This window comes from Carcharodon carcharias, chromosome 6, assembly GCF_017639515.1.
Source record: "Carcharodon carcharias isolate sCarCar2 chromosome 6, sCarCar2.pri, whole genome shotgun sequence".
NCBI classification, from domain to species: Eukaryota; Metazoa; Chordata; class Chondrichthyes; order Lamniformes; family Lamnidae; genus Carcharodon; species Carcharodon carcharias.
In genome coordinates this window covers 97,529,037-97,552,624 of record NC_054472.1, presented here as the reverse complement: position 1 = coordinate 97,552,624, position 23,588 = coordinate 97,529,037, and the positions used below count along the sequence as shown (strand labels likewise).

At 41.3% G+C, this 23,588-nt stretch overlaps 1 protein-coding gene across 1 annotated transcript in view; it reads left to right on the top strand.

The window, feature by feature from the left end:
* Positions 1-954: 954 nt before the first annotated feature.
* Positions 955-23,588, top strand: part of LOC121278970 (syndecan binding protein (syntenin)) — a 31,713-nt gene continuing 9,079 nt past the window's right edge. Inside the window, exons 1-6 of the mRNA XM_041189604.1 lie at positions 955-1,072; positions 13,029-13,099; positions 16,293-16,371; positions 17,595-17,695; positions 18,006-18,167; positions 22,539-22,714. Coding sequence (XP_041045538.1) covers positions 13,049-13,099; positions 16,293-16,371; positions 17,595-17,695; positions 18,006-18,167; positions 22,539-22,714 — 569 coding nt within the window. The 5' untranslated portion in view covers positions 955-1,072; positions 13,029-13,048. The remainder of the gene's footprint in view (positions 1,073-13,028; positions 13,100-16,292; positions 16,372-17,594; positions 17,696-18,005; positions 18,168-22,538; positions 22,715-23,588) is intronic.

Below are 23,588 nucleotides of genomic sequence, written 5' to 3'. Positions count from 1 at the left end.
GTGTTGAATTGCCTACTCCTGCTCCTAGTTCTTATGTTCTTTCTGTGCCACAAACCGCCTATGATTCCATGATAACTCTGGCGGAAAGTCTCGGAACATTTGAGTTTTTTTAGAGAAGAAATTTCTTTGTATTCTCAACATTTTCTCTTAAGAAAAGTGCTGAAAATTGTCCAACTCTATTTCAATTAACAAGACTCCCAGTGATAAAAGCAAAAAACTGCGGATGCTGGAAATCCAAAACAAAAATAAAAATACTTGGAAAAACTCAGCAGGTCTGACAGCATCTGCGGAGAGGAGCACAGTAACGTTTCGAGTCCGTATGACTCTTCAACAGAACTGTTCTTCTTCTGTTGGAGAATCATACGGACTCGAAACGTTAACTCTGTTCCTCTCCGCAGATGCAGGCAGACCTACTGAGTTTTTCCAGGTATTTTTATTTTTGTTTAAGACTCTCAGTGACATTGCTTATAAATTAGTGAATGTGTTGCTTTATAGCATTAAGTGCGTTATAACATGTTAACAAGCAATGTATTATAAAAAAAATCACTGATTTAGTGAATAAATAAGTCAAACTTCCTTTTTTATTACACATTAGGAGTATAGAGGATCAGATCTTCTATAGTCCAGTATTCTGTGAAAAACATAAACAGGCCTACGTTGTGTATGTTTTATTTATGCTTGGTGACTGTTGGATATATTACTCACAAGCGCCTGATTAAGTGAAACCGATACTCAAATGGTGCAGTCTACTAGGTCATGATTCTGCAGTGAACTCTCTTACGAAAGTGGGATGAAGCCTTCCCCCTTGGTGAGGTTCTAACTGAGGCCGGCAGTGGGGTGCAACCTCCGCCTTGGTGAGACCTGAGGGTGTTGATTGACAGTTTAGGCTGAGTCCGGCGGCTCCTTGCTCACACATTCCTAGAGGCCCCCTCCCCCATCGGGCGTTGCGAGCATGCGCCAGTTTCCGTGACGCGTTTCCTTCCGGTGTCTCGAGTCTCCGTCACGAGTCGGAGAGAAGGCGGCGGTTTGGTGATACAGAACGGTCAGCATCAATCAGCAGTAACCTGTTCAGGTGAGGTTCACTCCGTCTATTCTGTCCTTCATCGAATCGCTCAGCTAAGGCGAGCTGCTCCCAAACTACCATTAACTCTTTGTTAAGTTACCGTTCTTTCGGCCATGTATCTGGTCGTCCTGAAGGAACCGTCTCTAATCGCATCAGGAACATGGAAGCGCACCGTCTCCGGGTGGAAGTTGACTAGTTTAAATCGTAGGAGCCCGGGGCTCACATCCCCATGTAACGGGGCAGGTATTGTAGTGAGGCAAGAGCAGCTGTTGATGCTCAGGGGGTGGGTGTTAATGTACATTGGGGCGGATATCGCTGCTCAGGAAGAGAGGAGGAGGGAGAGGGCAGGGGGAGGGGGCCATGGGGCAGTGCCAGGGGAGGGGGCACTGGTGGGGTGAGGGGGCCATGGGGCAGTGCCAGGTGAGGGGGCCATGAGGCAGTGCCAGGGGAAGGGGCACTGGTGGGGTGAGGGGGCCATGGGGCAGTGCCAGAGGAGGGGTCACTGGTGGGGCAAGGGGGCCATGGGGCAGTGCCGGGGAGGGGTCACTGGTGGGGCGAGGGGGCCATGGGGCAGTGCTGGGGAGGGGGCAATGCCTGGGAAGGGGGCACTGGTGGGGTGAGGGGGCCATGGGGGAGGGGGGCACTGATGGGGCAAGGGCACCATTGGGCAATGCTGGGGAGGGGGCATTGGACAATGGGACAGTGCTGGGGAAGGGGGAATGGGGCAGTGCTGGGGAAGGGGGCCATGGGACAGTGCCAGGGAAGGGGGCCATGGGGCAGTGTAGGGGTAAGGTGTGTGGGGGGCACAGGACAGTGTCTGGAGTATGATCTCTTCTGCAAAACTGGGAGGTACCAGAGATGGACAACATTTAAAAAGGGTCAGGACAACAGAAAGAAGGCAAAAAAAGGGCTTTTCAGAAGCTTTCCTGTGAAAGGTGGCACCATTAAAACAGATGTGATGAGCAGAACCACCCTAGAGTGCTGCAAATTGGGGTGACTGCAGTGGGCCCAGCGATTGAACATCATGATGTCAGGCATAATGCTATCCTGAACTAGTTAATGTCTTTAAAGCAGGCATATAGTGCATAGTGTCCGTCTTGTGGGTAAGTCACTCACTGCGTTTATTTTTGGTCCCAGGCAGTTTAAACCCTCCGCTTATTTTATTTTCCTTCCAGTGCAAATTTGCAACTAACATTTGCTTAACATTGGAAGGTGGACAGTCTTTTTTAAAGTCAAATTATTTATTGTTTCATTTCTGTAAATTTTTTTGAGAAGTTGAACGCAGTGACAGACACTTGGGCCAGAATTTTCCAGCCTCCCCCCCCCCCCATGGCAAGGCCGCCAAGGCATTGAAATCTCCATTCACATCAGCGGGACTGAAAGATTCCACTGGTATGAAGGGCTGGAAAATTTTGGCCTTAAAGTTTTCTCCAATTGGGGTTGTTAGTAAAAATGTTATAATGGAATCCCATGGATTTCTCCTTAACAAAAGGAGAGCCAACCTTGGAAGCAAGGTGTAGTTTTACATGCGACACAGTTATCACAGTCAAGAGTGTAGTCCCTGCTTGTATCCAAGTGCTCAGTAGCTGGGATGCTGCTGCCAGTGCTCCTTTTCACACACGCCCGGGGGCCCAGCTATCAAAGGAAACTTGTATAAAAATGTTATGGGGGCTCCACACAGACCATTGTGGTTTGAAAGTAGGGAAAACTTAAATGGACATTATTGTTTGCTAGTGCACAATGACAGCGGTGTACACCATCTACAAGATGCACTGCAACAACTCACCAAGGCTGCCTTGTCAGCGCCTTCCAAATGTGTGACTTCAACCAGCAGATGCATGTCACCATCTTCTGCAAGTTCCTCCAAGCTGCACACCATCCTAACTGGGAAATATATCACCGTTCCTTCATTGTTGCTGGGTCAAAATCTTGGAACTCCATTCTTGCAGCACTGAGAGTATATCTACACCATATGGACTGCATGGGTTCAAGAAGACAGCTCACCATCACCTTCTCGAGGGCAATTAGAGATAGACAACAAATGCTGGCTTACATCTCAGGAACAAATATTAAAAAGAAGCCTAAGACTTGTTTGCATTTCGAGCAAGACATGTTTTCCCAGATGGTGATTTGATTACATTAATTCTGATATTTCTGGTATGTTGTATAGAAATTAGAAAACAATTGTGAAAGTTGCAGACTGTAAGGTGTAAGTTTTTCCTTTTCTGAATCGGTCTCTTTTGAGATGTTTTTCTATGTTAAAGGTGCTATATAAATCCAAGCTGCTGCATTAACTTGACCAGTTATTAAGGAGGTGTCTTTTTCAAGAAGGGATCTTGCCCGAACACTTCAAATAAAATAATTTTGAAAACACTTCTACGTCCCACGTCACCCAAAAGAAAAGTTTAATCTCAATCTGATAGCACAGCATGATGGCATAGTGTCAGTTTTATTTTCTTTCCTTAATGTTTCTTGCTTGCTGTGTCTGGCAACATACCAGGTGTTTTGCACTTGGTTGATATACCAACTGGGAGTAAGGTGCGGTTGAGCTGTTCTGCTAATGTTCAAAGCACCTATTAGATAGTGTGTGACAACTTTCTTGTATAGAGGTTCAATCTTTACCTATATCTACATGGCTAAGTTCATTGTCAATATTTGTTACAGTGCATGGAATGCAGCCAGAGCAGCTAATGCTTGTACTTTTCCGTGCCAAGTTCTGCTTCCTTATTATCCCTGTCTTTGTTGAGCCCTCCTAATAACCTCTTTGGCTTGACATCTGTTGTATAATTGTGCTTCTGTTAAGGGCTTGGGATATTTTTCTATGTAACTTGTGTTTACATGATGCAAGCAATTTGTAGTAGTGCCTTCCATTCTCTTTCTTGCACTGTGCCCTCTGCTGTTCCTCAATGATCTTTTCTTTACATATATGTGTTGCCACGCATTGACCTCATCTTCAGGCATGAGGTCAGCATTCATATATTTTCTAACCATATCTCTTTCTATCTCTGCCACTTCTCTTGATTACATTGAATGGTCTTGTTTCACAAGCAGTCTGATGGCACATCAGGTTCTGGATAAGTTTGAAGTTATTCAGTTCAATATCGAGAGACTATCGCTATCATCTTTGGCCGATAAAAATCTATAAGCCCTCCCCAGCTACCCTGGAAGACTGATCCAGAATGGCTGTCATTTTGGCAACCTATTTGATCCAGTTTTAAAACCTATATTCAATCCATCATCAAGATGGCTTATTTCCACTTCCACAGTATTTGGTATGTCTCAATGCAACCCTTATATATGCTATTGTCCCATCAGATTTAACTATCCTTAATGTTATCTTGCCAGCCTCTCATCCACTGCCCTTGTTAAACTACAATTTGATCAGCACATTGCAGCAGGTAATCCATCCACAACTAACTTCTGCTCAACCATCATCCCCATTTTCAGTGACCTAAACAACACCCTTGTCCTCATTTGTAATTTTTTAAATCTCCTTGCATAAAACTTTTCAATCCTTTGAGCCCTTAATATAATCTATTTGTGTGACTGTAGCTTTCCCTGCACCCCAAAAAAACCCTTTCCCTTGTCCAACAACTGTTGGAAAGCTGACTCGGTACTTTTCTTTGGAACTCCTTCCTTAAACCTCTCAATATCCTCTGCACTCCACCTGTTTTAAAAACCTGCTCAAAACATGTGTTAACCTGGCTTTTGTCACCTGTCCAAATTTCTTCCTGGTTCTTTGTTTTTATTTTGTCTATTTCTCAACTAAGGCTAAACATTTTTCATGTAGAAGCTGTCATATAAATGTATGTTTATAAGCATTAAGCATGTTGTTTTGCTATGCAGTAAAATATGTTCAGAAAAGATTACTTCCAATTAATAGTAAAAGTTGTACTAGATTATATCATTTCGCCACCTCGCCTCCCCCAGCAGTTATCTACTTTCTAAACTAAGCGTGTTCTCTAATTCCTTACAGCAAGGTTGTAATTCCATCTCTTGAGTTGGTAAATTACATTTCTCTCTGTGAGCCTCCACCTTTGCTGAGGTCAGTTGTAGAATCCCATCATCACTGTAACTCATTGCTAATCAGGGATTGAATCTAGAACCTTGGTAGCCTATATTGCTAAATGTCACACCAGGTAGTAGTGGATTTATTGATGAAATCATGAAGGATAGTACTTTTATTGGTAAGATGTTGGCATGCTAATGTGTTAATTTGTTTTGTTCCCCTTTTGGCTACTTGTCTATGCAACTGTGGAGAAAGTGGGCACCCATCATATAGGGAGAAAGCACTTTGGAGGATACTTGTGCCTTGTCCTTGTGTACACTTCTTGGCAGCCAGCTCAAAATTGAAGTTTTGGAATTCAAAGCTTAGTGTTGTGTAACAGGGATTTTTTCCCCCAGTTAGCTACAGTTCTGAGTTTTACAGCTGGATAATATGACTAATTTTGAGCTGTTGTCTGAAAATCTAAATTATGGACTTCATAGGCTTGACATTGGATTAGATGGCATTCACTTTAGAAATGCCTTTTATTAGTAATAGTTAACTAGATTAGAAATGTGACATTTTCCCCACATGAAACCTAAATGCTCTTCAAAGCCTGAGAGTAGAATTGATCTTGTCTAGTGGACTGCTTCACTTGTAGGTTTTTGTAACAGGAAGTTCTTGTTGGCTACAGCAGAATTTACTTCCGTATACCTATTTTAGTGAATCGCGAAAATACCTCATTTGAATGATTTAATATCAGCAACTGAAGAGGATTGTGTCTTTACATTTTGAACCTGACCAAATCTTGGATTTCGATATGCTATATATATTTAATGCTTTATTTAATTGTCTGAAATTCAAAATTTATGTTCACCTGGCAGGATGAGGACCTGCTTGGGCGATCAGGCTTTCCACATAAAGCAATGTTGTAAGGGGTGCAATAACATTATTACCACCAGTTATTTTTCTGCTACAATACTGCTCTGATACTGAATTCGACTTTTACTTGCAACTCCTTACTTCAGACCACTTGATTTTAAAATCAAAAGCAAGATATGGAGTTCTCAAAGGAGTTGCTGGAAGGGCATAGAGATAAAGAGTGAATATGTTTGAGTGCCAACAAACAGAAAGGGTCAGTAGATTTATAAATCCATACTCAGGAGAATCGTAGATACTTAAGCAGTAGAATTTTAAGGTGTATCTTAACATGAAATGTTCTAGAAAATCCCTTGTCTGACTCACTTTGCAAGTTGCAAAATGTTGCTAACCAAATCAAACTGTACTACTATTGAGCAGTGTTCAGTGTGACAGCTCGCTCTGGCTAAAAATTGCATTAAACAAGAAATAGATAGTTATAGCAACTAGTGGTTATGATTTTATAAATATAAATTGTTTTCCAAAGCGATTGAATATCTGTTCAATTTTTGTTTTATGCTTGGGTACTTTAGTTTGCATAATTGGATCGAGAGTTAGAAAGAAAAGAAAGACTTATGCTTAAATAGCCTTTCATGACCTCAGGGTACTTCAAAGCATTTTACAGCCAATGAAGTACTTTTTTAAATGTAGCCACTGTTTTAAATTAGGAGATATAGCAGCCAATTTGTGCAGAGCACGATCTCACAAGCAGCACTATGATAATGACTGGATAATCTGTTTTTTGTCATTGACACCAACACCCATCTAGGACTCTCCACCCCTGCCTGTCCCTCCGTCCCCACCCCATCTTCCAATCCCAGCCTTGGCCGTGTATTCACTATACCCCCTGACCTTCCCCTCTCCGATGCTGAATGTTCAGTGCTCAGCAGAGGACTTAGTTTCATACCCTTACGCCCTCATCTCAATGAATATCGGGCTCGGCACAATGCTGAACTCTTCTTCCGCCGTCTTCGTCTCCGTGCTCACTTCTTTGGGCAGGAGTCCTCTCCCGGTTCAACGGATCCATTTACCCACCTCCAATATTCTCCCTCCACCTGGACCCCTCCCTCTGGACTCTTACCTTCTCTTGATCTTTTCATTGAGAACTGTCGGCGTGACATTAGTCGTCTCAATTTCTCTGCTCCTCTCACCCATTCTAATCTGTCTCTCTCTGAACTTACTGCACTCCGTTCTTTCAGGTCCAACCCCAAAATTGTCATCAAACCCGCTGACAAGGGTGTTGCTGTTGTTTTCTGGCGCATTGACCTCTACCTCGTGGAGGCTGAGCGTCAACTCACAGACACTTCCTCCTACCTCTCCCTGGACCATGACCCCACCACTGAACATCAAGCCATTGTTTCCAGGACTGTCACTGACCTGATCTCCTCTGGAGATCTTCCTCCCACAGCTTCCAACCTGATGGTCGCCCGACCTCGGACGGCCCGCTTCTACCTCCTACCCAAAATCCACAAACAGAACTGTCCTGGTAGACCGATCGTGTCAGCCTGCTCCTGCCCTACGGAACTCATTTCTCGTTACCTTGACTTCCTTCTCTCTCCCCTTGTCCAGTCCCTTCCCACCTACATCCGTGACTCCTCTGACACCTTACGTCACATCAACAATTTCCAGTTCCCTGGCCCCAACTGCTTCCTCTTCACCATGGACGGCCAATCCCTCCACACCTCCATCCCCCACCAGGATGGTCTGAGGGCCCTTAGCATCTTACTTGAACAGAGGCCTGAACAATCCCCATCCACCACTACTCTCCTCCGTCTGGCTGAACTTGTTCTCACACTGAACAATTTCTCCTTTAACTCCTCTCACTTCCTCCAGATAAAAGGTGTGGCTATGGGTACCCGCATGGGCCCCAGCTAAGCCTGTCTATTTATGGGGTATGTGGAACATTCCTTGTTCCAGTCCTACTCCGGCCCCCTCCCACAACTCTTTCTCCGGTACATCGGTGATTACTTCGGTGCTGCTTCATGCTCTCGTCGGGACTTGGAAAAATTTATTAATTTTGCTTCCAATCTCCACCCCTCCATCATTTTCACATGGTCCATCTCTGACACTTCCCTTCCTTGACCACTCTGTCTCAATTTCTGGTGATAGACTGTCCACTAATATCCATGACAAGCCTACCGACTCCCACAGCTACCTCGACTACAGCTCCTCACACCCCGCTTCCTGTAAGAACTCCATCCCATTCTCTCAGTTCCTTCACCTCCGTCGCATCTGTTCTGATGATGCTACCTTCAAAAACAGTTCCTCTGACATGTCCTCCTTCTTCCTTAACCGAGGTTTTCCACCCACGGTCGTTGACAGGGCCCTCAACCGTGTCCGGCCCATCTCCCGCGCATCCTCCCTCACGCCTTCTCCTCCCTCCCAGAAACATGATAGGGTCCCCCTTGTCCTCACTTATCACCCCACCAGCCTCCGCATTCAAAGGATCATCCTTCGCCAACTCCAGCATGATGCCACCACCAAACACATCTTCCCTTCACCCTCCCTGGCGGCATTCCGTTGGGATCGTTCCCTCCGGGACACCCTGGTCCAATCCTCCATCACACCCTACTCCTCACTCCTCAACCCCTACCTATGGCACCTCCCCATGCTCACGCAAAAGATGCAACACCTGCCCTTTCACTTCCTCTCTCCTCACCGTCCAAGGGCCCAAACACTCCTTTCAAGTGAAGCAGCATTTCACTTGCATTTCCCCCAACTTAGTCTACTGCATTCGTTGCTCCCAATGCGGTCTCCTCTACATTGGAGAGAGCAACGTAAACTGGGCGATGCTTTGCAGAACACCTGCAGTCTGTCCGCAAGAAAGACCCAAACCTCCTTGTTGCTTGACATTTTAACACTCCACCCTGCTCTCTTGCCCACATGTCTGTCCTTGGCTTGCTGCATTGTTCCAGTGAAGCCCAACACAAACTGGAGGAACAGCACCTCATCTTCCGACTAGGCACTTTACAGTCTTCCGGACTGAATATTGAATTCAACAACTTTAGATCTTGAACTCCCTCCTCCATCCCCACCCCCTTTCCGTTTCTTCCCCCTTCCTTTTGTTTTTTCCAATAATTTACATAGATTTTTCTTTTCCCACCTATTTTCCTTATTTTTTAATCTTGTATGCCGGGCTAGTCTTTCCACCCCACCCCCACTAGAGCTGTACCTTGAGTGCCCTGCCATCCATTCTTAATTAGCACATTTGTTTAGATAATATCACCACCTTCAACACTTCTTTGTTCCTTTGTCTGTGACATCTTTTGTTATCTGCTCCTATGACAGCTTGCTTGTCTCTACAACCACACCGCCCCCCCCCCCCCAACTTCTCTTCCCCCCCCACCCCCCCCCCACCTTAAACCAGCATATATTTCACCCCTCTTCTAACATTCAGTCAGTTCTGTTGAAGGGTCATGAGGACTCGAAACGTCAACTCTTCTTCTCTGCCGATGCTGCCAGACCTGCTGAGTTTTTCCAGGTAACTCTGTTTTTGTTTTGGATTTCCAGCATCCGCAGTTTTTTGTTTTTATTTTTGTCATGTTGTTTGAAGGCTAAATATTGGTCAGGACATCGGAAATATCTCCTCAGCTTTTCATGGGATCTTTTACCTTCACCTGAGAGTGTAGTGGTTTAACGTCTCATCTGAAAGACAGCACCTCCAATAGTGCAGTGCACACTTGGTAATGCAGTGGAGTGTCAGCCTAGATTTTTGTGCGGAGTCCTGGAGTATGATTTGCCATTGAGGGTTCGAGATTGCTACCAACTGAGCTACAGCTGACATTCCCTTTTTTCCCTCTTTCTCTTTGTTGCACCTCACCAACTCGTGTATCGGAATCACAACATGGAAACAGACTGTTCTGCCCACCACTCTGCATTGGTATTTATCCTTGAATTGAGCTGCCTTTTCATATTTCACTAATTTAACATTAAATGTTGACATGCTTCAATCATAAATTCCAGTCATTCATTTTCACAGCCTCATGCAATGTGTGCTTATATAAAATAATTTCTTTGTTCTTCACCCTAAATCTCTTCCATTTAATCTTATACTTGTGTACCCTGGCTCTGACCCTTTAGAACAGAAAGTGTTTCCTTCTTCCCTGTTCCATTCCTTCATAATTCCAAATGCCCCTATAATCTCCTGTGTTCTTTTTAAACAAAAAAAGGCTGAATCTAAGCCTGTTTTGGTATTTTTATTCACAGCAGAATTCTAATGAACTTCTGCTGTATACTGCTTCTTGCCTCAACATCTTTCTTTTAATGTGGAGCTTAAATTATGGAATCACTTGGTGGCTCTGTGGATTGCTGAGACCATCATACTATGATATCACATATACTGGAAAAGGTTCCATTGGGATAAAAACAAAAAACTGCGGATGCTGGAAATCCAAAACAAAAACAGAATTACCTGGAAAAACTCAGCAGGTCTGGCAGCATTAGTGGAGAAGAAAAGAGTTGACGTTTCGAGTCCTCATGACCCTTTAACAGAACTGAGTGAATCTTAGGAAAGGGGTGAAATATAAGCTGGTTTAAGGTGTGTGGGGGGAGGCCCTACCTTAAACCAGCTTATATTTCACCCCTTTCCTAAGATCCACTCAGTTCTGTTGAAGGGTCATGAGGACTCGAAACGTCAACTCTTTTCTTCTCCACCGATGCTGCCAGACCTGCTGAGTTTTTCCAGGTAATTCTGTTTTTGTTAAGGTTCCATTGGGTGTCAGTTGCACTCCAAAACCTTGTCCAAATGGCCGTCGTTCATAAGCAAAGCTTGGAGTATCCAGAGGCAATTTAATGTCATTTGGTGAAAGAAACAAACTCAATCCTGTCCCCCTCTGATATTTGCATAATACATTTCCAATGCAGTTTGCTAAATTACAATCCCAAATGGGTACTCTGGCTAACTTGTTTCCCTCCTCTTTCAAAATCCAGGGTTGTTAAGCCATTGCCCCAGCTGAGAGCAGCTAAGTGGTCAGAGACTGGGTATCAAAGCTTTTGCACTCCTAGCTCAGTTACTCACTTGCAAACCTGAAATACTGCAAAGGTGAAGTGCTCCATAACTGTTAAAATTATATATTTTTTATCAGCGGCTGAAAAGTAAAACATACTCTTGTAGTGTTGAACAAGAAAAGCAATAGCCAGCTGTGTCATCAAGGTGCTGAATTGCTAGTTTTCAAAATTGTTTTTTGCATCATTCTTTTGTGCCCAAGTAGTTTGTCATTTATTAAGTCAGACTGAAAGTGTATAGTGTGGAGGCTCTAAGTCATAAGTAGATATGATGAAATGTGCAAGGTATTCAACTTTCCTCACCCACTGCCTTGGAAAGGGGAGAAAAGATGTATCAAAAATGTTTTTTCAAAGGTAACTATTTAGCTAAAATCTGTGCTTATTCATTTGTTGTCTCCACTCAACCTTAATCCTGATGAGGATTGGACCATTTTTTTTGCGAAACTAACAGGATTTTGAAAGTATCTGAAGATAACAGATGATCAGAAATAGTGTAAATAGCTTTCCTTTTTGGTTTGAACTTGCATACAACAATAACTACTTTTATTTATATGGCATCTCTAAAGTGATAAAACCTTTCAAGGCGCTTCACAGGAGCATTACAAAACAATATAACACCGAGCCACATGAGAAGTTAGGTCAGACGTCCAAAAGCTTATTCAAAGGTGTTTTAAGGAGAGCCTTAAAGAAGGAAAGCGAGATGGAGAGGTAGTAAGAGAATTCCAGAGCTTAGGGCCTAAGCAACAAAAGGCATGGTCATCAGTCAGTGGTGAATACAATTGAGGATACTAAAGAGGCCGGAATTAGCTGAGTGGAGATATCTTGGAGGGTTGTAGGTATTACAGAAATAGGGAGGGGTGAGGTCACAGAGGCACTGACAGCAAGGTTCAGAATTTTAAAATCAAGATTTTTGTAACGGGTGTAGGTCAGTGAGCAAAGGAGTGATAGGAGAATGGGCTCGGTGTGAGTTAGGACGCATAAGATTACAGATGGTACAATGTGGGAGACCAACCAGATGTGTATTGGAATAGTCAAATCTAGAGGTAACAAAAGTATGAAAATGGATTTCAGCGGCAGATGAGCTGAGGCAGGGGCAAAGTCTGTTAGTAGGCAACCTTGGTGATGGCTTGAGTATGCAGTACGAAGCTCATCTTGGGGTCAAATATGACACCACAGTTGCAGACAATCTGGGTTAGTCTCAGATGGCTGACGGGGAGAGGGATAGGAACTGAGTTTGGAGCAGGGATTGAAATTAATGGCTTCAGTCTTCTCAATGTTCAATTGGAAATTTCTGCTCATCAGCAGCTTGATTATTTAGCAACAGTGGAGGAGTAGAGAGGTGGAACAATATATTGAAAGTGTAAACATAAATAGTGTATCTGTATCACCTTTTCTTTTATTGCACTTCCACCTGCACCCCCCTCCCGCCCCCTACCAAAAAGAAACTTTCTATTCAAGGGGTCGGGGAAGATGTATGTTGCCTTTCTTGGAATGTATTCACAGTACATGTCTGAATGATGTTCACGTACCATAATACATTGTAGAAAGACTGGTTAAGAAACAATAACATATGCATATATTTCTAGTACCAAAGTGCTGCACTTTAGTTGTTTCTGCATTTCTAATTATTTCTGAACTAACCATGGCTTGTAACCTTTACTAAATGTTAGCCCTTCTGAAATGGCAAAAGTGCTGTGGCTGCGAGATTAGAATTTACTCCAGTTCAGCTGGCTTTATACTATACGTTTAGATGCTAAGAATGTTCTGGATAAGTCTAACAATTTCAATCCCATCATCCAATGCAAGTATGGTAGGTTGTATTATGTTTATAATTCCCTGTTAATGTACACCTGGAGAATAAGGAATTATAAATTAGTATATGAAAGATAATTGCTTGAATAAGACCCATCAGTATGACATGTCACCATTGAAAACAACAGGTATCTGTTTCTGCTATATTTTAAAGTATACATTTATGTGCATTGTTATGTGGTAATTTGCAATATTTTAAATCATGAGAATGTCTGTGAACAAAATATTCACTTTTTTTCCTCTAAGGCTTTTACATTTGATTAAAGATGTCTTTGTACCCGTCCTTAGAAGACCTTAAAGTAGACAAGGTGATCCAGGTAAGTGGAAAATGTAGTACTTGCCAGTTAAGGGTCCTTTTCACTATGCATTAAGCAATCAGGGATACATAAGTGCTGGATCTAAATATGAAACACCATAATTGGAATTTAATTCAAACCTATAAATATAAAGGAATGAAGGACACCAAGCCAAAATATATTTTAGGAGGGCTGATCAAAAGCTTGATCATAGGTAGGTTTTCAGAAAAGATATGAAGAAGGAGAGGAAGGTAGTGAAATTGAGAGATTTAGAGAGAATTCCAAAGCTTGGGGCCTAGGAGACTGATATTACAGTTGCCAATGGTGAGACAATGGGGTTAGAGTACAAGAGGCCAGAGCCTGAAGAATGAAGAGATTTTCGAGGTGATATTTTCTTGGTGGTTCCAGAGATAGCAACACAAGTGTTTGTGTTTTTTTATAGGAGCCTGGTTCCTAGGACTGGTACCAGATTCTAACGATTTCAGTTGAGTCTAGATTGATACTGTATCATTAATTAGATTACGTTCATAGAAAATTGCCAGTAAGCCTGGTTTAGTTATTCTTGATCAGTAATCAAAGTGAAATAACGTTCACAGTTGCGAAAAGTGTGATCTTTGTTTTCCTTTGATTTCTAGCATTTGTAAATCAGCAAAATATACAGCATGATTGTCAGTATCTGTAAGGCAGAAAGACTGGTTACAATATTTTTGATTTGTAGCTTTCGTTAGAAATCTATAGATGCTGATTGTTATTTAATTCAAGCATTTGTTTTCATTTCACATATCTTTTACCTCTTGGGTCACAGAAGATAAGGTGCACATTGGGGAGAGAAATGGAGAATATGGCAGATGTATGAAGAAAAAAGTAAAATAATGCTATTTTTAACAGTGAATTGAAGTAAGGGGAGCACAGCCAGTTGCATAAGTTTCTATTGTAATCTATCTTGACACACACCACAAGCATGAGTATGAGTGGCATTCACTTTCTTATAGTAGGCATCCTTGAGTTTTCCAGTTATGTTAGCAATGTCAGTGGTAAATTAAGGGTAGCCTTATGCTGTGGGTCCATGCATACAGTGAGGCTTTGCAAACTCAATTTGCAGAGGGCTCTTCATCCTAAAGACCTATGCTGGATTTAAACCTTGATTTCAAAGGTCATCATCTGTGCTGAGCCTTGCAGTTTCCCTTGCATAGGACTATAGTAAAGAATAGGACCAGATAAAGCTGCAGTCCATCTGATCCTTGTCTCTATACTGTTTCCAATGTCTCCCTGGGCAGTCTGTTCAACACATTTACTATTCTCTTAAATTAGCTACGTCTAGACCTTTCTAACCATCTCCCCTGGCTCCAGAACTTGTAACAAGTTCAAAAATATATTGTTGAGGTTCAAATTTCTGCTCCCTTAAGAACATTGAATAATCCCCTGGGCTTTTTCTTTTCAGTAAATAATGCCGGGCTCTTCAGTTTCTCCTTGAAGCTGAGATATCTTTAGCCAGATGTCAGTTTGGTTGTCCTTTTCTCCACTGTTTTCAGCACCTGAATATTTTTGCCGTAGTATAGCTAAAATTGTACCCAGTACTCCAGATATAATCATACCAATATCGTGCAGACTCAAGATTTGTGCTCTTTTGCTGGTGAAATGTTTTAAGAATCGGTTAGTTTTCTTTCCTCTTTTACGCACTGCTGTTGATTTCAGTGAGCTATGTATTAATATCCCCTGCTATTGTCTGTAACGTAGAGCCACTTAGTTTATATTTACATTGTTTACTTCCTTCTATAGTCACATAATTTTGTACTTGTTCACATTAAATGCCGTTTGCTACACATGAGCCAAAACTATCCAAATTCATTTGAGTCTGTAGAATCTTTCTTCCTGTACCCTACCTTCTGATCATGTGAATTAATTGCTCAGCTGAGATGGTAATGAATGCCAAGCTAAAATCTAAATATTTCATCCCTTTCTTAAATTTGTGATCAAACAAATTTCTCAGATCATGCTTGCATGCACTGTTTCACCAGGGAATATAAATACACTATTCTAAATTGGTAACAAACTTGTCTTTCAAAGTTGTATGTTTAAAACTGGCTCTAGGACTTCACATAATCTGGTTTAGGTAGACACTCCAGTACAGACTAGATGTGCAGTGCACATCTTCTGGATGAGCTTTAAGGTCAAGTGCTGATACCTATTTGAGCAGTTGTAAAAGACCCCTTGTATCTATTTGAAGATGTCCTGGCCATCATTCACTCCTCACCCCCACCCCTACTTCAGCTAAGTATGTTTCTTACATTACAACAATCCTTAGACTTATGAAGTATTTTGACTGTAAGGGGCTTTGGGGATAAAGCACATGAGAAACACGGGATTTCACAATACTGGTATACAATAATGTGACGAAGAAGATCAAAATTCAAATTCATTGAAACAAACAGTGAGAGCTTTATTTAATTCTTCTACCTCGTAATAACAATGGGAGATAGGGTGAAAAAGCCTGAGAGAGAACAGTGCTAGATTTTTCGTTTTTGAAAACAAATTCCCATAAATTGACCTCAAAAGTTACGATGAAAATGTTAGATTTATGCAACAGAACCATTTGTGACATTCAAGACATCATGCAAAAAATATAAAATAAACTTAACTTTAATCATATCCCGTTATAATCATCTGAATGGAAATGTTTTAAAAAGATTCGGAAGGGAATAAACAGGGTTGGGAATTTGCTTCCACTTCTAGCTGATCCTGATAATGGTTGTTGCACTGTCAGACACCAGCCATGACAACAGTTATCATGGTTTTGCTGATCACAATGTTTTCCTATCAGATTGTTTCACCTAACTTTTTATAAAGTATCGTAATTTCATTGAAGTTCATTTTTAAATGTCACACATTGGTGGCCATCTTTGAAAACTAGAGTGTAATTGAGTCATCATGGAGAATATTGTTTTGAAGTGCACAATATTACCTCAGCTACATCTATCATATATATTCTATCAAATGATAATGTCCTTTATTCTGATATTCATATCCGGTCAGTTATAAACTTAACCACTTGAGTGTCACCAGTATTAAAACAATACTCAAATGCAAGCTTTCCCCCCCTTTTTTTTCTATTTTCTTTTTTCCTTTTCTTTCATGTACCCAACAAGAATAGAATACATTTTTCAAAATTGCTTATTGGAATGCCAGTATGTCAAATGTTCAAAATGTTTTATAGGCTCAAGCTTCATATGTGGCAAATTCTGGAACTCCTGCAATTTTGTCTGAAAACGCAACCTGTCCAACTTCAGATGGTGGTAAGTTACTGACTTTGTGGGAGAGGGTTAGGAAGAGAGAAGGTTTGTAATATGGCACTGCTCATAATAAGTTAGGTGATGCACTGTTAATAAGAACAAGAGCATTATGCCAAATAATGTGAAGCTATGTTCTTTTAAAGCTGTAAAGTCAAACTGCTGTTAAGCAAATGTTGAGTCAGTTCAAATTTTAATTGATCGTACTGTAGTCAGAACCCTGCTTTCAAGTATGACAGGTGACATAGTTAAGAGACTGCAGAAGTACTGTTTTATTTTGCTTCTGATTGGGTTCAATAGGTATTTCAAATGGCTCCCTCTGCCTTTTTTTTACGGTGCTGGGCAGGATTTGTGTGTCTAAAGCACATCATGCTTGTGGCATGAGCCAGATCATGCTCTGTTTTAAGAGAGGGAGTTTCCTATTTGATTGACCTGAGGCTATATTTAATTAATTAGACTTTGTGGCCTTGGAGATGATTGAGCTTTGGCAACAGAACAACACATTTGTATTAAGTGGCATATTTCACTTGAAAGAAATGCCAGTGGATCCCCAAGGCATGTATGTGAGATCATGTGGTGTGGAGATAGCTCATGATACCAGAAGAGTACACTGTTTTATCTCTCTCCAGTATTTTACACTAATTTGTGGTGATTAAATCATTTTTTTTTACAGGCTCTTTTTCCATGATTGTGTATTTGTACATAAGAGTTGAGGCCCTAACAGAGTTGAGAAAATGTATTATGCTGGTATTTTTAAAGTTTGATTATAATAAAGTAATGTTTTAAAATCAACAAATTAATGGGAAATAGAGTAAATGATAGAGAAATTATAAAGGTATTGAAATTAATTGAGAATAGTTTTAGATTGGAAGGCTTTATTTACTTGATAGGAATACAATAGGGAGTTTATATGTGTATCATTATTGATGAAATATAGATATATTTATATAAATCACACAATTCTGTCTAGAGATCCTCAATGATATGATGTCCATTCTTTTTATTCTTTCACTCCTCACCCTTTAAAATAAGTGCCTCGGGGGTTTTTCTATATTAAAGCTGTAACTTATCTGTATATAGGTAATAAGGCTCTGGTGAAGCTAGATTTGAGTTTAGCTTTGAAACCTATTGCCTATATTGCTTGGTTTTAAAGTTGGTTATTTTCACATCTCAACTACATTTTTGTAGAATAAACTGCACAGTCTGAAAAACCTTTGAATTTTTTGCAGGCCTTTATCCCTGCCTGTATCCTGAATTGTCTCAGTATATGGGACTTAGTCTGAATGACGGGGAGATACAAAATAACATGGCTATGGTTGCAGTACCAGAGGCAAGTGATGATGCATTTCTTAGTATTTTTACCAAACGGCATGATTAAGCAATTGTATTTTTCCACTAACCCCCGTCACCCCAAACATGATGTGGCAGTTAATTTTCAATTGACATATTATGACCAAGTTGAAATCTGCAGAATGTGACTACAAAAAGTGCTACCAAGATCAACATCTCTATATTTTCTCAATGTAAGGATAAAACTACTTAGCTAATGGAAAAGATCCTAAATCATTGTGAGAAGAGACATGTAATATTTCTAAAAGATTTTTAAAAATCATATTTGAATGTACCTTTATATCTAACAGCAAACTGTTGCTAGACCATCTAGTATAAATTACATGGTGGCACCAGTAACTGGATCCGATTTGGGTCTTCGGCGAGCCGAAATCAAACAGGGTATCCGGGAATTAATTCTCTGCAAGGATCAGGATGGAAAGATTGGCATTCGCCTCAAATCAATTGACAATGTAAGTGCCGCTTACTATAATTTAGAGCACACAAAGGTTTATAAAGTTGAGACCATTAGAATAAACAAAATGTATCGGGAGATGCTTTGTATTTCTTCATATTGGTAATGATGCTAAGGTTTTTATTGAAAAAGGGTGGCTTCATCAATGCTTTAATTGCTTTACTCAGGTGAGAGGGATGGGGTGTTAGGAAGGTTCTTGCTGTAGGAAAGCTGGACTAACTGTTTCAGCAAAGAAGTACTTTGGATTTTTTTCTCCCCTGAAATTATACACTACAAATTTTAAACACCTAGTATTTTTCACCTACCCAACTCAAAGTCTTTGCATACATTATCTCGCTCAAAATATACTTTGGATGACGATACTGATTTTGAGGGCTGCTGTTGATGGGGTTGAAGAAATGGAAACTAGTATGCTTGTAATTAGCTAATAATATTTATTAGCCAATCACAGGGCAATATATTAACTGACATCATGGAGAAGGCCATCGCCCAGAATGTTCTTCCTACCAAGCAATAGGCCCAGCCATCTTCATATATTTCATCAATAACCTTCCCTCCATCATAAGGTCAGAAGCGGGGATGTTCATCATTTACGAATTCTCAGATACTGAAGTAGCCTGTGTCCAAAAGCAGCAAGACTTGGACAACATTCAGGCTTGGACTGGTAAGTGGCAAGTAACATGCACGCCAGGCAATGACCATCTCCAACAAGAGAGAATCTAATCATCTCCCCTTAACATTCACTGGCATTTCTATCACTGAGTCCCCCACTATCAGAATCCTGGGGTTATAATTGACCAGAAACTGAACTGGATCAGCCATGTAACTACTGTGGCTACAAGATCAAGTCAGAGGCTGGGAACTCTGCAGAGAGCAACTCTCCCCATGACTCCTCAAAGCCTGTCCACCATCTACTTGGCACAAGTCAAGAATGTGGTGGAATACTCCCCACTGACCTGGATGGATGTAGTTCTAGCAACACTCTTAAGAAGCTCAACACCATCCAGGACAAAGCAACCCGCTTGTTTGACACCCCATCCACCACAATAAATATTCACATCCTCCAACACCAATGCACGGTGGTAGTGTACCATCTACAGGATGCATTGCAGCAACTCACCAAGGCTCCTTCAACAGCACCTTCCAAACCCACAATCTCTACTGCTAGAAGAACAAGAGCAGAAGCTACATGGGAACACCACCACGTGCAAGTTTCCCTCCAGGTCATACAGCACTCTGACTTGTAACAATATCACTGTTATTTCACTGTCGTTGGGTTAAAATCCTGGAACTCCCTCCCTAACAGCACTGTGGGTGTACCTACATCACATGGACTGCAGCAGTTCAAGAAGACAGCTCACCACCACCTTCTCAAGGGCAATTAGGCATGACCTGGCCAGTGACATCCACATCCTATTAAAAAATATTTTAAAAAACTGCACCAATGACATAGTTGACAAGGAAAGCAATAGTGGTGTTCTTCGGTTAACATTTAGGAACAAGGGAGAAAACAACATTGTAGTAAAGGTTTGTTAACCTTGAAAAGCAGCTACCAGCAGAAAGATGATATTCTTTGCATTGCCCTGCTGCTGTGTCTGAAAGCTGTTGCTGTCGGCGGAATCAAAAGACAAAGATAAACCATGTTTTGTAGTATCTCGACACAGAAGAAGCCGACTCGGCCCGTTGTGCCTGTGCTGAACACCCGTCCAGCTGCCAAATGCAGCTCATTCTTTTCTCCACGAGTACTGTGAATGTTCCCTTCTTAGGTGTATATCCAATTCCCTTTTGAAAGTGCTTTGAATCTGCTTCTGTGACTCCATCAGGCAGTGCATTCTACATTGTAATAACTAATCCCTCTTTGGTTGGCATCCAGAAAGAATGAGAAATTTCTTTGAAATGGGAACACAGGAAAAAATGTAAACTTTCATTTTATATTTTTTGGTATCGGCAGTTTTTTTCCTTAAGCGAATGAGATGCTTTTCCTTAGGCATTTGAGTACTGAATCTTGAGCAATTGGTAATCCAAAAAGCTATCATAGTTGCTAGAGTTGGAAAAAATGAAAACTGACCACAGTTCCAAAATATAATGTACTGTAATTTGAAATCGTATAACAGCAAGTTTGTGATCAAACTCTTGTTAGAAGAATGTAATACCTTTTTAAATTTAAAAAAAAATCAAATGTTCATCTGGTCTCAACAAAAAACTTTTGGTTTCACAATTTTTTTTTTACCATGTTCTTGAAGGAATTTTGAGAGCGAAGTATACATAGAGGCTGTCCCTACCTTTCTTTTAAACAAAAAAGGCTTTTCTTGAATTGCATGGGATTATATTTGTGTACTTTCTGTCTGTGGCCTCAAAACCTCTGCCAGAGGCATGTTCCACTGTGGATGAAGAAACTAGCAAACCTAGCAATGTTTACTGCAAGGCTAAGCATTTGTGAAATGTTTCAACATTTCCAGTGACATAATGTTTCGTTGACAGTAAAGCTCTTTCATGACTGTTAAGCTTTTTGACATCTTTGGTTTTAAATCTGCTATTGGTTCAATAAAAGCACCAATTTAAGGGAAAGCTAGATAGTTATGTGAGGGAGAAAGGAATAGGAAGATGTCTTCTATTCATTCATGGGATGTGGGCATCGCTGGCTGGGCTACCATTTATTGCCCATCCCTAATTGCCCTTGAAAAGGTGATGAGCTGTCTTCTTGAAATGCTGCAGCCCATGTGGTGTAGATGCACCCGGAGTGCTGTTAGGGAGGGAGTTCCAGGATTTTGACCCAGTGACAGTGAAGGAACGGCGATATATTTCCAAGTCAGGATGGTGAGTGGCTTGGAGGGGAACTTCCAGCTGGTGGTGTTCCCATGTATTTGCTGCCCTTGTCCTTCTAGATGGTAGTGGTCGTGGGTTTGGAAGGTGCTGTCTAAGGAGCCTTAGTGAGTTCCTGCAGTGCATCTTGTAGATGGTGCACATTGCTGCTACTGTGTGTCGGTGGTGGAGGGAGTGAATGTTAGTGGATGGGGTGCCAAACTAAGTGGGCTGCTTTGTCCTGGATGGTGTCAAGCTCCTTGAGTGTTGTAGGAGCTGCATTCATCCAGGCAAGTGGAGAGTATTCCATCGCACTCCTGACTTGTGCCTTGTAGATGGTGGACAGGCTTTGGGGAGACAGAAGGTGAGTTACTTGCTGTAGGATTCCTATCCTCTGATCTGCCCTTATAGCCTCAGTATTTATATGGCTAGTCCAATTCAGTTTCTGGTTGAAGGTAATCGTCAGGATGTTGATAGTGGGGATTTAGCGATAATAATACCATTGAACACCAAGGGGCGATGGTTAGGATTTCACTTGTTGAAGATGGTCATTGCCTGACACTTGTGTGGCTCACATGTTACTTGCCACTTCTCAGCCTTAGCCTGGATATTGTGCAGGTCTTGCTGCATTTGGACATGTACTGCTTCAGAATCTGAGTTGTGTGAATGGTGCTGAACTTTGTGCAATCATCAGTGAACATCCCCACTTCTGACCATATGATTGAAGGAAGACCATTGATGAAGCAGCTGAATTTCGTTGAGCCTCGGACAGAGGTGAAGTAGGTTGGAATGGCTGTTGGAGCATTATGCTTGCACAGTCCTTTTGGTTTCTGTGTTGCTCAAGTAATTGTATGTATTATACAAGTCAGGCCATATAAAAGCAACATATTTCCTTCCATAAAGGCTCTTTTTGAGTCAGTTGAATTTTTCGCTTTGCAATAAAGTAGCTCTGAAGTTGGCCAAGTTGTATTTTTAGAAATTGAACTGAATGCAGATGTCTTTCCTGAAAGTTGTAGTTGCTCCATGGTTTCACTGAACTGAAGTGGATTTTAATGACAACCTTACCATAGTCATGTTACTTGTTTCTCCACTGACCTTGATCTTTGCTTTTACTCTGATCAAAAAGACATCAATAATTAATAATCCTTACTTGCATTTGTTTTTTAAATGGTTTCTATTTCTTATGATTGAATTTCTGATGCACATCTGTTTCCTTATGTTGAATTGGAGGAAGCATTTACTACAATGTAGGAATGAATTCTAAATTTTGTAAACTTTCTTGGGGTTTAAGTGCATTCACATTCCTGAATATTACTTGTATCTGTTTTGTTAAAATCATTACACCAGTTTACTGTAGCCTTTAAGTAGATTTAATTTGCATAATGTGTTGCACAAGTTTCTAGTTGCATCAAATGTTTGCTATTAGACACAGGATAAACATATGGTCTATGGCCCTTGGTAGAACAAATGTATTCCATTTTTGTGGTGCACTGGCACTGATGAAGAGATAGAGTACATGCACATTTTTCCATTGTATAATGGAGTTGCATTTCTTTTTGCCTTCAAGGGTGTCTTTGTCCAACTTGTACAAGCAAACTCGCCTGCTTCTCTGGCTGGTTTAAGGTTTGGTGACCAAGTCCTACAGATAAATGGTGAGAATTGTGCAGGCTGGAGTAGCGACAAGAGTCATAAAGTACTGAAACAAGCTTCTGATCAAAAGATTAGTATCATAGTTCGTGACAGGTGAGAACGTGCTCCTCTTTCTGCTGAAATGATAATTTCTGATGCAAGTTGCTTTTTATTTTGTTTGCATTTTGCCGCAATCTTTGATTTTAACTACTAGTTGGTTGAACCGTAAAAGTGTGAATTTAGTTATCCCATGCAGGAAATTTTTATTTTAGTTGAGCCATTTTTGTGGAAGCAAAGAAGCACCATGCTGTGAAGAATGAATTCCATGGAATTAAAATGAGGTGGCATATCTCCACAATAGCGAATTGCCATGCTCAGTGGACTGCAAAATGAGACATGCTGTCGAAGCTTATCCTCTTGTACTTGCACTCATCAAGGCAGAACCGCAAGAATACCAAACCTCAGAGGGAACAACAATTTATACTGTGAAGAGGGTTGATTGTTTGGCAAGTGGACTCTGGACTCAAACAGGAAGAGATAATTGCTGAGGTCAAACTCCTCTATTCTCAGTTATCCCGCTATAAGTTCTTGAAAGTACACCTAGCTGATCTAGTGCACAAATATCGCAGGATACCCAACGTCTTTGCTGACTTTCACATGCAGCCCAGACGTTTGGTAGCATTGCGAGGTCTCAACCCAGACATAGATATCTGTAAGCCAGACAAAGGGACTGGAATGGTCACCCTTAACAAGCGTGACTATATTGACAAAATGCACACCATCCTTAATGATGGATTCAAATTCCTATCCATTGGGCCCACCGCAACGCATGACTGCATAGTCTATTCCAAACCAAGTTACAAAAACACTTGTTGGACTTACATAAGTGTAACGATTTGCCTGTCGGTGTATCTGATGGCTCACTGCGTCCACATATGTATGGGCTGCCCAAGGCGCACACATGATGTCCCTTTGCGCCCGATCTTAT